The sequence below is a fragment of the Syngnathus leptorhynchus genome, chromosome 14 (genome assembly GCF_054491065.1).
Source record: "Syngnathus leptorhynchus isolate UIUO chromosome 14, UIUO_Slep, whole genome shotgun sequence".
Lineage (NCBI taxonomy): Eukaryota > Metazoa > Chordata > Actinopteri > Syngnathiformes > Syngnathidae > Syngnathus > Syngnathus leptorhynchus.
Genome location: NC_141208.1, coordinates 4,427,828 through 4,443,426, shown reverse-complemented (window position 1 = coordinate 4,443,426; position 15,599 = coordinate 4,427,828). Strand labels below are relative to the sequence as shown.

The 15,599-nt window shown below is 44.0% G+C and overlaps 1 protein-coding gene across 1 annotated transcript; it reads left to right on the top strand.

Annotated features, from left to right (window-relative positions):
• The first annotated feature begins 346 nt into the window (after positions 1 to 346).
• On the top strand, positions 347 to 9,984 carry rb1cc1 (RB1-inducible coiled-coil 1). Its single transcript, XM_085930334.1, has 23 exons — positions 347 to 721; positions 1,670 to 1,793; positions 1,881 to 2,007; positions 2,242 to 2,412; positions 2,528 to 2,730; positions 2,881 to 3,280; positions 3,372 to 3,542; positions 3,674 to 3,858; positions 3,932 to 4,118; positions 4,199 to 4,280; positions 4,365 to 4,429; positions 4,509 to 4,612; positions 4,711 to 4,837; positions 4,954 to 6,833; positions 6,941 to 7,109; positions 7,201 to 7,309; positions 7,378 to 7,621; positions 7,709 to 7,760; positions 7,923 to 7,970; positions 8,116 to 8,174; positions 8,294 to 8,421; positions 8,514 to 8,584; positions 9,060 to 9,984. Exons 2-23 carry the CDS (start codon positions 1,723 to 1,725, stop codon positions 9,135 to 9,137), a joined length of 4,731 nt encoding a protein of 1,576 aa, XP_085786460.1. The 5' UTR covers positions 347 to 721; positions 1,670 to 1,722; the 3' UTR covers positions 9,138 to 9,984.
• The last annotated feature ends 5,615 nt before the right edge of the window (positions 9,985 to 15,599 follow it).

The following is a 15,599-nucleotide window of genomic DNA, read 5'->3' as shown; positions in this document are numbered from 1 at the left end:
TCACTGCAAGCCACTTTAACCACACCTCTCCTCGTGCTGCAGCAAAGCACGTATCTGATAAAGAAAAGAAATCTGATGTTTTGGATACTAGTCATTGTTTATATACATTCATTTATAAAGAATTCATTTATCTCTACAAAAAACAAACAAAAGTAGACTTTTTGCTCTTTGGTAAAATAGAAAAATGTATCCAATCTAGATGATACTTGATCACCACTAGATCAAATCTAGAATTTATCTGATCATTATCTTTACTTTCCTTGAACATTTTTTGATTGTACATGTTAACTTTTTATTTTCACTCACTTATAAAAGCTTGTCAAACTCATATGCAATCCTGTCCCTCCCGCGTATGCAAAGAGCCAATACGAACCGCCCACAGGAGATGACAACAACAAAACAGAGCGAGCGAGGCTGTTAGCCTAGTTAGCTCTTCGGTATGAACAACGGCTAAACCCAGTGGTTGATTGTTACACCACCCAGGGTTGAATATTAGAACCATAAAACGTGTTTTTAAAACGACAATGCTGCTCACGATCACTGGTCCTCGCTCACCATGACTGTCATCAACCCGAGGCTAGCCGCGCCTTCGAGCTAGTGGTGCTAAGTTAGCTCTATGTTTGCCAAAGTAACGCGACTGAGCTCGCTTGCTAGCTTGTTAGCTAGCCCACTCGCCTTAGCTAAGGTGGAGACCAACAGCGGGAGATGCGGGTAAAGTGAGGTAAGACATTCCGTTTTGGGTCATTAATTCCATCGAGGAATGTCATATACATACAAATGCACACATATGACTGGTATTGTCCTCTTGTTTTATCGTTTAACATCAGTTATGTTTTCATCGACTGTATCTCTGTTTGGCTAATGGCTACTTAGCGCAGTTAGCAGGGGTATCATTACATTCTGGCTAACCGATGCCACTCTTCGGTTATGGAAAAAAACAGGAGTTAACTGTTGGAGAATTTACATACCCACAAAGGCAGGCTTTTTACGCACACGAACAAAAAGGGGAAAATACATGACAATCCGTTGTCCCTTGTGTGACCCCCCCTCCAATTGAAGGGCCTCGAGATTAATGACTGGTGATTTGTCTTATTTTTAGTGTTCTTAACCTTAGAATGTTACCGAAAGTTGAAGGTGAGTCGTGCGTAATTGTGCCGTCAGCAGCGAATTACTTGTAGATAAACGTGGTAAATAAATGTCTTCCATTTACAATGGTATTTGCCTTTAATTTGGGGAAAAGAATACCTCAGAAACATTATTACCTGTTGTGTAAACACAACCTTTTGTGGCGTTTAAATATCTCGCATTTAAAATGCAATTGGTGTTTTTTGTAGTAAATTATCCAGACTACTATCCCAGTTGCTTTTATCACTTCCAAAAATAATAGATGAGTCGCAAGATTTTGAACATGCAGTTGTCATAGGGTCAGTCAATTTTATAATGAAGTGATCTTAAAAGCACTTAAAACATGTAAGAGTGGTGTAGTCAAAAGATATAAAGGCATTTCAAAGGGCAATCCTCTTTGAACCAATCCTCGTTATAGATCTCAATGTCTAGGAAAGCTGGTTGCATGTATGTTGTCGATAAATTATTCCCTTTGTTCATGACATAGAAAACTGTCAACTAAGAGGATGTGTTTCATTTGGTGTGTGGTTTTTGCTCTTTGCAGGTTGGCCTTGAAAGACTAAATGAACCAGTGCAGAGACCAGCGGCCGATTCAACATGAAGTTGTATGTGTTCCAAGTTAACAATGGCAGTACGCTGACATTTGACACCGATCTCGCTGTCCAAACGTAAGCGAAACGGCCACTAAGCAGCCTAAAGTGCCAGCCATTTTTGACACAGTTATAACGTGTGTGTGTTTTTTTTTTCTTTCTCAGTGTACTGGAGCTTAAACATGCCATCCAGGCGAAATATAAGATTGCAATTCAACATCAAGTCCTTGTCGTCAATGGAGGGGAATGTATGGCTGCGGAGCGACGTGTCTGCAGCTACAGCGCTGGCACTGTAAGTCGATTTTCATTTTATTTTCGCAACAGTTGTTGAGATAAGACTGGTTCGATCCAACCTGCAGTCAAATTCTAAAATCCTCAAAGGAGCCATCCGTCTTTGTCCTAATGTGTTCAAATTACGTTGAAACTACAATAAAAGGCTGCACTTCCCACTTCCAGAGTACCGGTACAGTAATAAAACGTCTTCATACATTGTTTTGACTCCTAATTTGTTGCCGTTTGCCTCCAGGAAACAAACCCCATATTCCTGTTCAACAAGGAGATGATCTTGTCCGACCGGGATCCAATCATTCCCAAAACCGCCTTCTCCATTGAGAGTGAGATTCAGGTGAAGGTGGAAGAGTCGCTGCTGATGCCAGCTGTCTTTCACACCGTTGCCTCTCGAACACAACTCGCTCTGGTAATTGACCGTGGAGTACATCCTGAACTATTCTAGACATCACCTTTTTTTTTTTTTTTTTAAATGGTAATCGCTGCATTTGTGACTGACGTGATGTGCTCCGCTTCCCGCGCAGGAAATGTTTGAAGTTGCCAACAAGCTTAGCTCGTTCTGTGAACGTTTGGTTCATGACGAACACCTCCAGCACCAAGGCTGGGCCGCCATCATGGCCAACCTGGATGATTGCACGCTGTCCTATCAGAAGCTACTAGTGAAATTTGACACGGCCTACTCGACCTACCAGCACGATCTGGAGGAAATTAAGTTTAAACTGACAAAGTAAGTTAGTAAGATAGTCAAGCACAGAATTTCTGTACTGTATATTTGTATTTATATCTGCAGTACTGTATATTTAATTAACTGTGTTGGGTTTTCTGTCATACAAGTGTAAAAAGAAGTTAACTGCTGGATCTTAAAACAACTTGACAGGCTGGGAACGGCGGTCTCCGTGATGGCCAGGATACCTCTGCTAGAATGTTTGACGAGACAAAGTCATCGAGAGCACACTAAGAAGTCCGCCTCCAGCCCGGAGAAAGATTCAGACGAGACGGGAGGAGAAAAATCCACTGAGTCGGTGCTATGTGCGCAATATGCACAGCGGGGCCTCAAGCTACGAGGTTCAACCGAGACATCCAAAAGCGAAGGTGAGCGAGACCCAAGTCAATTGAGGGACAGCGGAATGCTTCGAGCCGGGTTGCCGGACGAAGACGTCCCCGCGTCTAGCAACATGCCTCAATTCAATGTCACGCTGTTGGACTGGATCAACGTGCAGGATCGACCTAACGACGTCGAGTCTGTCGTTAGGAAATGCTTCGATTCCATTAACAGGGTGAGCCGCTGTTTTTTATTTGGGGGGGGGGGGGGGGGCATCACAGATGTGGCTTCAAAAAAGAAAAACTTGGCATTCTTCTTGCCGACAGCTTGACCCGCGGATCATTCAACCCTTCCTAGCAGACTGTCGCGACACCATCGCCAAATTGGATAATCAAAATATGAAAGCTATCAAGGGGCTGGAGGACCGCTTGTACGCGCTGGACCAGATGATTGCGAGCTGCAAGAAGCTGGTCAATGAACAAAAGGAACTTGCTCAGGTGTGTCGAGTGGATTCATGACAACAAGTGTCAACTTCTAAATAGCACAATGGTTGATGTTCTTTTTTTTTTTTTTTATGAATCAGCGGGCCAGTCAGATAGGTATAAATGCTCCTATGGATCTCTTACAGGGATTTTTAGCCAATCAGAAGCGGGCTGAAAACCTGAAGGACACCTCGGTTCTGCCCGACTTGTGTCTGAGTCACACCAACCAGCTGATGATCATGTTGAACAACCACAGGAAGCTGCTGGACATCAAAAAGAAGTGCACCACTGCTAAACAGGAGCTCGCAAACAACCTTCAAGTCCGACTCAAGTAAATGCCCCTGGTGCTTTCCGTTGGCTCGGTGCTCGTTTTTTACCACCCGTCGCCTTAACCTTTGCAACAGATGGTGCTGCTACGTGATGCTCCACGCAGACCAGGACGGCGAGAAGCTTCAAGCTCTACTGAGACTCCTCACCGAGCTCCTAGAACGGGTGCGCGTGGTCGAGGCCCTCAGTACGGTGCCGCAGATGTACTGCTTGGCGGTGGTGGAAGTGGTCCGGAGGAAAATGTTTATGCGACACTACAGAGAGGTCCCTAGTAATGTTCACCACATTATTTTTGCTGCGTCGGCTGTGATGAGAACATTTGCCAATGCCTTTTCTTTTCCCAGTGGGCCTATGCACTTGTGAAAGATGGCAAACAACTGTACGAGGCAGAGAAGTTCAAAAGGGAGAACTTTGGGAAACTCTTCAGTAAGGGCAAAGACCGCTGCTGTCCTTTGTTACTTGTCGACCTCACAATCCATCGACATCATGACCTTGCTTTTGTTTTTTCAGGAAAGTCTTTCCTGAGAAATCGCTTGTTTCGAGGGTTTGACGCGTGGCCTCCGACATCATTTTGCGTAAGGCTTTGTGTTTCTTGAACAAGAGCATTTCGAGCCGGAAAGATGATTTGGTCACTCAGCTCTCGATTGTTCACAGACACGAAAACCACGAAGATTCGACGATGAACTTCCCGACATCTCCCTCGATGACTTGCAGTACTTGAAATCGTGCTGTCCTGTGGAGGTGCAGCCTTTCCTCATGTAAGCATTTATTTACCAGTTAACCTTGGTGTGAAAATATATATAATAATATATGTTCAATTCATTTCAAAATTCATCTCAATCTGTTTTCTCGGTAGGGTCCCGACAATGTGCGACTTTGATCCCTTGAAAGAGCACACGGAGAAGCTCCATAAGCTGGTCCAAGCTACGCAGAGTTTGGACGACATGTCTGAAACCATCACGAATATGCTGAGCGAACAAAGGGTAACTTTCGTATTTCAAAGTGGCATTATTCAGCGTGGCGGTAATCGAAACATCACCAATTTTATTTTTGAAGTGCCTTTGATCCGATTTGTGGTCCCTGTGTTTTGTCTTTGAAGGCGTCATGTAGCCAGAGCACGCACGGGTCAAGCGCTTTAACGCCTCAGTCCGCAGCGAGCCCGTGTGGCCAGGCCACGACCTTCAACGCTCCCGCCTCTCTCAGCCTGCGAGGAGCCAGCTCGCATCCGCTCCACGTTACCGCCCCTTCAGAGGACCTTTCTCCGGACAGCATCGACGCACAGACCTTTGATTTTGAGACCATCGGCCACCCCAACATGGATGCCGTCATGCAGCCCGGATCCCTCGACCTCGATTCCCCGGCAGAGAGCCCAGAGTCCGACTTTATGTCCGCCGTCAATGAATTTGTGATCGAGGGGAACCTAACCTCCCCGAACCCCATCAGTGACCCGACCAGCCCCGAAATGATGGTGGAGTCTTTGTATTCATCCGTCATCAACGCCATTGATAACAAGCGCATCCAGGACACCACAACCCTGGAGAGGGAGAACTCGAGAATCGCCGAGCTCCATCAAGCCATCAACAGCTACCGATCGGCCGCCGAGGAGTCCCACTCCAACCTGAGGTGCGTGAAGGACGACCTGTGTCGCCTGCGAAGTCAGATCTCGAAAGAGCAAAACGACTTTGGCTTCGCCCTGAGGAGTGTGAGCTCAGAGGTCCGCGATACGGTGGACAACATCTGCCAGGCGCTTGAGCTGGAGCTGAAAGAGCAGCATCGGAGCGAGATGATCGCCGTTCGGCAGGCGTATGAGAAGCAGGTCCGCTCGCTAACCGAGGACAACCGAGTCAACCAGAATATCGTGCGAGATGTGCAGCGAGCCATGCTGGACCTGGAGAGGTTGATGGAGCACAAGGAAAAAGAACTCACCCAGCTGGAGGGCGACAAGGCGCTTTGGCTCCAAACGGAGAGCGATCTGAGAGAGAAGATCAACACGTCTGAGCAGCTGATGAGCGACCGAGAAGCCGAGTACCAGAAACTCTTGGCTTGCAGGGACTCTCTGCAAAGTCAGCTGGAGGATCTGCATTTCCAGATCGAACTTGGCCAGCAGAAGATTAGGCAGGAACTGGAGGCTGAGGCACAGGCGCACTTGACAGAGCTTGAGGACAGATTGAAGGTGAAACACACGGCAGAGCTGTGTAACGTCACCAAGGAGCATCAGGAGGCTTTGGACCAGCTTGCTGCTGACAACATGGCCAAGCTAAAGGAGGCAACAGAACAGCATAACAGTGCCCTAAAAGAGAAGGACCTTCAAATAAAAGATCTCGAGGCTCGCAATGCTGAGCTTGCAGAGCTGCGTTGCAAAGTGGAGATGGAGTTGGCCCTCAAAGAGACAGAAGTGGAGGAGGCGAGGCTCCTCCTAGAGCAGACCAAGATGCAGCAGGCCGAGGCGGTGAGCTCCCAGGTAGCGGCCCAGACGCAAGTACTCAACGACGAGCTCGAAAAGACTAAACAACAACTCCAGGTAAAAAATGAGGAGTACGAATTGGACCGAGCCCAGGTGAAGAGCCTCTTGAAGATTGAGAAGGATCACTGCATCTCGGAGCTGGTGGAGAGACACGAGAAGGAGATGGCTCTGTTGCGAAGCGAATTCTCAGCCCTGCAGCAGAAGGCTCAGGATGCTGACAGGAGCCACACAGACCAAGTGAAGAACCTCAAGGAAGAGTTGGACCAGCAGTTGTCTGCTGCTAATGAAGAAAAGGAAGTGCAGTTTAGGAATTTCCAAGAACTGGAGCGAGAGTTGAGGACCGTGAGCAGTAATTTGCAGGCCGAAAACCAGCTTTTATGTAAAAGGCTCGAGGATGAAGCCTCCGTCGAAGCTTTGAAAGTGTTGCAGCTACAAAACGAGGAGATGCAAAAGAGGCTGTCGGACCGAATTCGACAACTTGAGGATGAGCTTCATAACAGGCCGTCGTTATCGAGGTAAATAAGGTGTTTTGACAAATTCACCACAAAGTCAAACCTTTGACATTTTCTACTTGGTCAACTTTCTGCAAGTGCGTCTAAAAATTGCACCTTCTGCTTTTCAGCGACGCGGGGCTACCCTTGCGCGCCGAGAGCCGCGCAGACGCTCCTCTCTCTCTGGACTCGGCTCTGCAGCAGGAGAAGACCTCCCTGCACACCCAGCTGGAGCTCCTGGAGAGAAGGAAAAACGAGGAGATCCAGAACCTCAAGACCTCCCTGATAGCCGAACAACAGGTTTGTACTTGTGCTATTCTTACCCTAACTTGGGTTGCTTCTGCTTATTTGACGAAGAATATTGACCGTATGGCATTGTGTCATTCATAAGACAAACTTCAACACTGTTCTGACTCGCGAGAGGCTGAAGAAGGAGCAAATCATCAACGAGCTCACAGAAAAGTTGCAGAACGTCACCCAGCAGCAGGAGAAGGACAAAGGTGAGCGCCTCCAACGTTGTCCAGTAAAAAAGCAACGGACGAAAAAACTTGATGGTTTGCGCTCGTAGGTCTGATAGAAACGCTCTCTGAGGACCGAGCCAGCGTGATGCAGGAGAAGAAGCACCTGGAAGAGGAGCTGAACCGGTTGCGCGGCACCGCCCTGGCCTCCTCGTCCATCTTTGTCACGCACGACGTCGGCGGGGCGTGCTCGTCCGTGGTCGTGGCCGACGCCGAGAGACTGGCCTCGGTGGCCACCTTAAAGGACGACGGGGATGTCGACTCAGCTGTGGAGGCCAGCATGGTGACAGTCCAGTAAGCATCTCATTGAGATAGAAACTCATCTGAAAGAAGCATCACGGATGCCTGCATATCCTTGCTTCGATTTGTTTTTGTGTTTAGTGACAACATCCTGATGTCTGAGGAAAAGCAGAGGATACTCCTACTTGAGAGGGTATTTATTTACATTAGCCTAGCATTAGCATCAGTTCCACCCAAATGGTTCAGTTCAGTTTGGAAAATGGAAAAATCACTCAAAAGTTGCTCATCTTTCAACTTGCAATAATGGCGCATTTATTTGTGTGGTCTAATCAATATCATCAATGATTTCTTTCAGACTTTACACATGAAGGAGGAAGAGAACAAACGGCTCAGCCAAAGACTGGTCAGTCAACCTTTGCTGCTATGCTCAAGCTTTTCCGTTAGGTGGCAGTAGTATCAAAGACTCGAAACAATTTGTTGCTTTTAGTTGAACTGAAGCATTTTCAAACACGTTTTATTTTTTTTAAATGGCTTTTTCTTCTTTTTAGATGTCTCAAAGCATGTCTTCTGTGTCCTCGCGACATTCAGAAAAAATTGCCATCAGAGAGTAAGTGAACAAAATAAAAATAAAAAATCCACAAAAGTTGACGCTTTCAACAAACATACCGGAATTATGCAATTGATTCCATAATTGTCTTCATACCTTTTTGTGTTTGCCCACCTAAGTTTCCAGGTAGGCGATTTGGTTCTCATCATCCTGGACGAAAGACACGACAACTACGTGCTTTTCACTGTCGGCCCGACGCTCTACTTCCTGCACTCGGAGTCACTTACCGCGTTGGACCTCAAACCGGGTTAGAGTCAGGGCTTTGGAAACAGTCCTTACTTTTTTTTTTTTTTCAAGAAATACATGTGTCTAACAAGTGTGCTTGATACGATTGTGTAGCCTCTGGAACATCAAGGCGACCGTGGGTGCTCGGAAAGGTGATGGAGAAAGAGTATTGCCAGGCTAAGAAGGTATTTATCTCTGTTTAAGGTGGAAATTCTAGTTTCTTGGCTGTGTTCGGAATCACTCCCTAGCTGCTATATCCTGACTTTGCAATTTTCGAGTGCCTATATATTCCACAATGCGTCTTGGAAAGTAGTCTGGAAAATCAAAATCACATGCCGCCTTGTGCCCAGACAGAAAAATGCTTTTCCATTTCCAGGGCATTGTTTAATCAGCCGGGGGTGCGAAAATACCCTTAAATGAAGTCGAGCGACATATCATAATGCGAATGGAAATCAAGTGCTCAGTTTGATTTATTTCCATAAGATATACTCATCTTAAATGTTTTTTTATTTTTATTATTTGTGCAGTATTCATGGCAAAAGGTAGTCCGATACATAAGATAGGCAATAAATAAAAGGATATCATGATTTCGAACACAACCGTGTTTTTTTGGGGAGAGCGTTAGGCCTCACAAAAACTCTTCCTGTCTTCTTTTACCAGGCCCAGAACAGGTTCAAGGTTCCTCTTGGAACAAAGTTCTACAGAGTCAAAGCTGTTCCGTGGAACAGAAGAGTATAGTAACCGTGTCAGAAAATGTAGACATCAGTCCCGCACCCAGAAGACGATAACATTTCACTTGAAAGAACTTTTAAAAAAAAAAAAAAAAAAAATGTCAGCATCATGCAATTTTGAAGTCCGAAAGCTCCACCTGCTCCCAGTTCTTTTTTTTTTTGTTTGTTTTATTTTCAAGTTAAATTTGGGTTTGTGGACCAAATGCTATTAACAGAAGAATTAGGGCGTGGCCCTATCCACTGTGGCATCAAGTCACATGACCCACGTGTAAAAACAGAACAAAATGTATGCGGCGGCATTAGTTCTCAGCATTTGTGGAAAATACTGTCATGACTAAAATAATTAAAAGAAAGAAAGAAATATATACATTACATTTATTATGATTCTAAATGTGTATGGAGGAATGTTCATGGCATGCATATTGATATGTTTTCTTTGATTTGACTTATCCAGATAAGTGTCGTAGTGGCAAAAATGTAGTTGTTCCTCACAGCAAAGCAGTCAGGCCCTCTTGTGAATACTGACGTGTACATTATTAACGCTGAGCTGAGTGGGGGGGGGGCAAACAAGTCACCTTTGCAATCCTGAAAATGCACTTTGAGAAAAAAAAAAAAAAAAAGAAACAGTCAACCAAAAAAAAAAAAGCAAAAAAAAAAGCAGAATCGTTTCGGGAAGCAACGGAGCTGCCGTGATTATTATTACGTCAATGATCATGCACAAACCTTCTGGTAGAAAATGTAGAAAGGAACCGCGTGTGACGTCATTGTACATCGGCCATCAGATCTCACGTGTAATAAGAAAAAGACTGTATTGCAAAAGAAGAGTTTTCAAACAATAAAGGATGGATCCCAAAGATGCTTTTGCTTGTTCCATGCAGAAAAATCTCAATTTATTGCATGTTAGATGTCGTGCTTGCACTCCCTTTAACTTTCACAAAAAAAAAAAAAGCAAAAAATGAAGCAGTAGCATTAAAAGATAACAAAAACATTCTTAAAAATGCTTCTTAAGCTACCACACTTGTTTTCCCTTTTACCCAACTCGTAATATAATAATAGAACATTTACTTAGCGTCACAAAGCACCTTAAAACTAATTCTCAGTGACTTTAGGGGGCATCTATAATAACAAATGATTTGAATCACACCTTTCTAACACTCGAGGGAATCGGGCGCACTATATAGCACATTCATTTCATTTGCCTTTTGAGGAAGCCTTGCAGTTGGCACACGGCTACAGGCAACAGACTTCAATAAGGCTTCAAACAGGGAGGGCCCGGGAACGCCGCGGCCCTCGCGGAGACGCGAGCCCACCAACATCACTTTCCCAGTTCACAGCGGGGTGCATCGCAGCTCGCCGCCGAACGCTCCCTTACCATGTGGGTCTCGGGGTGTTTGAACAATGTTTAGCTCTATTTCCTCCGCTAAGCATAAGCCTCTTGTCACGTTTTTGGATGGCTCCTTGGTAAATTGATGGTGTGATTCCTACAATTTTCGGGACAGGCCTGAATGACAAAATATGCAACACAACATTCGATACCGAGGTGGCTGGCAAGCGACGAGCATGTGCACTGGACAGGCTCTTAGTGTAAATGTTTACAACCCCCTGCTGAGCTCGGCGCCGCTCTCGTCAGGCTGGACGGGATGCCGCGTTGCCATGTGCGCCCGTTTCCACTGAAACCTTCTCCCCGCAAACACTTGACGACCCCTCCTCGGCGCAGGCCAGCTTTTAATTGGCTAGAGAGGAGAATGGACTGGACACCATAGCGGGGCGCCTTTGAGCTTTCGTATCGTTTGTAACGGATTTAAATCGCCTAAAAAAAATAAAATATCTACAGTAGATAAATAGATACTTTCTTCATGCCGTTAGGGAAAACAAATGGAAATGTAGCACAATTGAAATTGTTGTGAAGATGTGCTTATCATTCAGAACAAAAGTAAACTGTTAAGTAGTGAGTGGTGAAAATGGAACATTTGACATAAAATGTGGGGAAAAAAATAAATAAACAGCACCATAATCAAATTTTAAAAATACTCAATTTATTATTTTGGGCTGAAAATAAAGATTTTAATCATCGATTAATCTGTCGAGCATTTTGTCACTTAACGAATTCAAAAAAAGTTTTCATTTCCATTCCTTTATGCAAACATTCTTACAAAAGTTTTGAAAGTTGACTTATTTGATACAATGAGACAACTTTTACTTTACTGCCTTTAAGACAACCCGTTAGCCGGGCAGTTTTCCGCCTTCCTCGCACCGACTCTCTTTGGAGTATGGTATTCCGCAGGGTTCAATGTTATGGCCCCTGCTGCTTTCATTGTATTTAGGAGTTTCTGTCTTAGAAACCGCATTTCAAATGAAAGCCTGGATGCCATCATGGCACCTTTGAAGTAAAGCTTCTGCTTTCACAACAAAACTTGGAACCCGCCTGTCATGCATTTAGCAATTCCCAAAATGTCTATGATACATTTGAAGTAGTCAACTTCTTGTAATCAGTCATCTCAATATATTTTGATCAAGTCAGGTCTGTTGAATTCAGCTATAAAAGGGCCAATGTAAAGAAAACACCACAATGCCTTTTGTCCCCATGTCAACATTGGGGCTGCTGACGCTAAATGAAGATTTAGATGAGCGCGCGGCAAATATCAAGACGACGTCGGCGCTGATTCACAAAGAATGTCAAATCTCGCCCTTTTTGTCATTCGCATCATTCGCTGTTTGCAGATAATACACAAGTTTTATTTGATTCCCTGACACTCTGCGAGATAGATGCAGCTGTAAATAAACAAGCATTGTTTGGAATCGGAGGTGGGGGGGGGGGGCGGTAAATATATGCGTGAACTTCAAATGACAGATGAATGAAAAGGAATAAGCAAGCCTTCACGTAACATTTTTATATTTTTTGAAATCTAAATGAATGCCAGCGTTTGGAAAAAAAGAGCCAAGGGGAATTAAGGCTGAAAGTGCAAAGCAAGGAGGAAATCGACTTAATGCCATCACATTTCCGCCCTATTCATTGCCTTGAGAGAGATTAGGTTACATATCTGCTGTCAAGTGGAGAAGTTCACCTAAACACAATGATGATCAAACAGACATGCTTTAACAGACATGCTTCATAATCTCATCCGCCATTGTGCCTCGACTACAGGTTGAGGAGGAAATCTTAGACAGGGCCAGATTAAATGTGTGATGAAATGTCGACGAAATATGACTGGAAGCCTGCTTGAGTTTTTTCTTTTTTTTCCTTCTTCTTCTTCCCTTTCTTTCTTTTTCTCCTCAACCCACATAATCGCTATTAGTAACACACGCACCCGCATGCATTTGAAATTTCAACACATTTATCGGTTGGGGATTGGAAATTGTCACCAAGTGATGGCGGCGTTTTATGGCTAATTAGCTGTGTGAAAGGGGAGCTTTTGAGACTCCCGCGCAAAGGAGAAAAGTGCGTAGGTTTGTGTCGTACCCAAAAGGCACATTTGCAGAAAAGTTTGGCGGCGAGCGTTGAGTGTGGCTAACGAGATGAAAAGTGGATCCGTGTTTGCCTTTTAGATGATGTTTGAGGAAAAAAAATATATATCTGCACAGAGTCATCGAGAAAAAAAAAAGTAGTATAAGTAGAAAACTATCCAAAATAAAATCTCTTTTTTTTGTATTACCAAAGGCTTTTGAAGTTGGGCAAATAAAACACGTTGTCTTGTTTACCTAACCCTCCCAAAAAAAAAAAAAAAAATCATAAATAGCTAAATGATTGGAATTTGGGCCAATTATTTTTTTGGTGCTGTATCTAGTAAAACATTCAAGTTACTCCCCCCCAACGCAAGGCTCCTCTGTTTCAAGTTGGCAAATTCTTTCCACATGAAGTTGAATCGAACGGGTAATCCTTCCAAATATAGACACAAGTGTGGAAAATAATTATTCAAATAGCTTGTTGCACAAATCACGTTAATGTAGCGCGTGACACCGTTTTTGATTCCCCGCTGCGAAACAAAAGCAAACATTAAAAACGGCCTTGTCTTATATTTGTAATCTGCCGGCTTACGTTGACGAATATATACGCAACCGATACAAATAGTTTTGAAGTGTCTGGAAATAGGTGGGTGATTCCAACTGGAGGTTTTCTTTCTTTTTTTTTTTTTTTTGCAGCTGCAGCGTGGTGTCGAGCAAATGACACAAGCTTTGATGGCTTGTATAGCTTTTTGAGATGAGCCTCTTTATGCCCGCTTGCCGCGCCATTATGGCTTTGTTGGAAAGCTTGTTTACCTGCTGATAACATACACTGGTGGATTCGGGAGCAGCCATCCAAAAATCTGCTGCCAAAGTCACTCAAGTCTCATTGTGCCGCAGCAAGGGGGAAGAATGAAATGTTTACGCGGAGGGGAATGCAAATGCTAAATGTGAAATCAAACTATGGGACCAATAAGGGATCAGAATAACTTTGCCAGGTTTTATTTTTAGCCCCCTGGTTGCAATGCTAGATTTGTGCAACTCTCTCTTTCGTTTAGCTTCTGTGCAATTGGCTTTGCTCAGTGGCTGAAAAGACTCTAAAAACTGCAAAGTTCTTTGTTTGCCCCAATAAAACAAAATATCTCCTGGGCCTGCTACTATCTAGGAGGCGTTTTATACCCAATTCAAATTTGATATCTCTTTTTCTATCTATTTACATCACTGCTTTCATTTACTAAACACCAGAAAGGAAAAACAGCCCAAAACAACTGGTGGTTACAGAAACTGTAGTCCTGAAATTTTTGTGAATCGTGGTAATGTTGAAAATCATTTCCAAGGTGACTGGGAATTCTTTGAATCTGTTGGGTGTGTCATCGTGAAATTTTAGGTGAAAACAAATTGTGGAATTGTTGGAATGAGAGAAATAATCATTCCTGTAGAGTATTTTGAAATGGGAGCGGTAGACTCGGTTGAAAAAGAAGAAGCGTGTCTAAAAGTGAGGAGAAAATATCATTTTGTTTCATGCTATTGAAACGATTCATCGATTTTCAAAATAATGATCTGAATTTGAAAATCGATTCGTTGTTGATTACTTGTTGCACCTCTCATCTCGAGTAGCAATAATGGATTCACAAATTTGTTCTAAGACATCATTTTACTACCAGCGACATCAAATCATCCGGTAAAATAGCCCGCAGATAAAATACTTACATTTTTGCTTTCCGTCAGTAAATTCCGGAGCCATCGCGCGGGTCATTTAAAAATGCAGCGTGGCGTCGGCCTTCATTTGAAGTGTGAAAATCAAGCAGTTGAAACCAACTGAGACCCGCCTTCATCTCGAAATTGAGATTGTCTCGCACAAGACACGCTACTAGCTACAATCAATCGTATGCTTCCAATTGAGATACAGAGAACGGGACGAGGCTCCATCTGGCGCCAACCTGACGATAAAACGCCATCAAAAAACGGATCAAAAAGCGCCCCGGCTCATTTGTGATACCTCACTCTAATAGGCGGGGAAAAAAAACCAAAGGGGTCAAGGGATACCCCCTTTGCTTGGCGTCATAAAGGAGCTTGGCCAGACCTTTGTTAGCCGAGCTTTCCCCGAGCAGGCAGGTCTCCAGGGGGCCAGCAGGACCCCACAGACGGGCGTCTAAGGGGGCCAGGTGACCCTGTCTCCGAGGTTAGCAGGAAACACTAAAGAGGGATGGGCCGCGAGCTGAGGAGCCACCGAGTGCGAGTGTGCAAGGCTGGTGATGGCAGCTGTCAATGGTTTGGAAGGAGAAGCAGACAGATTGTGCGTTCTGTTGGTGCAGCCAGTTCGCCACCTGGCAGGCTTTTCCTTGTTAGAACTTCTTGCTGTTTCTCTGCTCATCACACAAATGTCGTTCCTCTCATCCGCCGTCGCCGGGAGAAGTTGGATTTGTCGGAGTGTTTAACGCCGATTGCTCACTTGGGCAATTCTTGCAAGTGAGAGCCGGCCGGGTAATGCGAAGAATCGCCGTTGATTGAGAGCTGTCTCTGACCCAAAAAAAAAGTCGTTTTTTTTTTTTTTTAGGTTCAGATCAACAAAATTCAGAGATACTGAACATGGTGTGCTTGTATTTGAATGTAGTTTTTTTGTCTGAATATTTCTTGACAATAAAATAGTTCCATTTCAATGATTAGATTTTTGTCGTTACATTCTAAATGTAAATCTTATCGTTTTGTTTGTGCATTGTTTACTTCTAAATGAAAGAAAACATCTGTGGAAAAAAGTTACTTGCAATGTTACGAGATAAAAAGGATCCATTATTTTTTGTGTCATCGTTTGAAAAACAGAAAGGGGGATCATTATCCTAAATTTGCGGTTTGAAAATCGTCGGGGTCGGCGTCAGTGGAAAAAAAAAAAAATCCTAAAACACAATTTCATTTCAACAGTCATTTGTATCCATGTATAATTAATTCCTCGATAAATAGCGACTGCTTTCCGAACGTCGTTCTCATTATTTTACGACAAGGTATGCTTTCCGAGTGATACGAATATGAA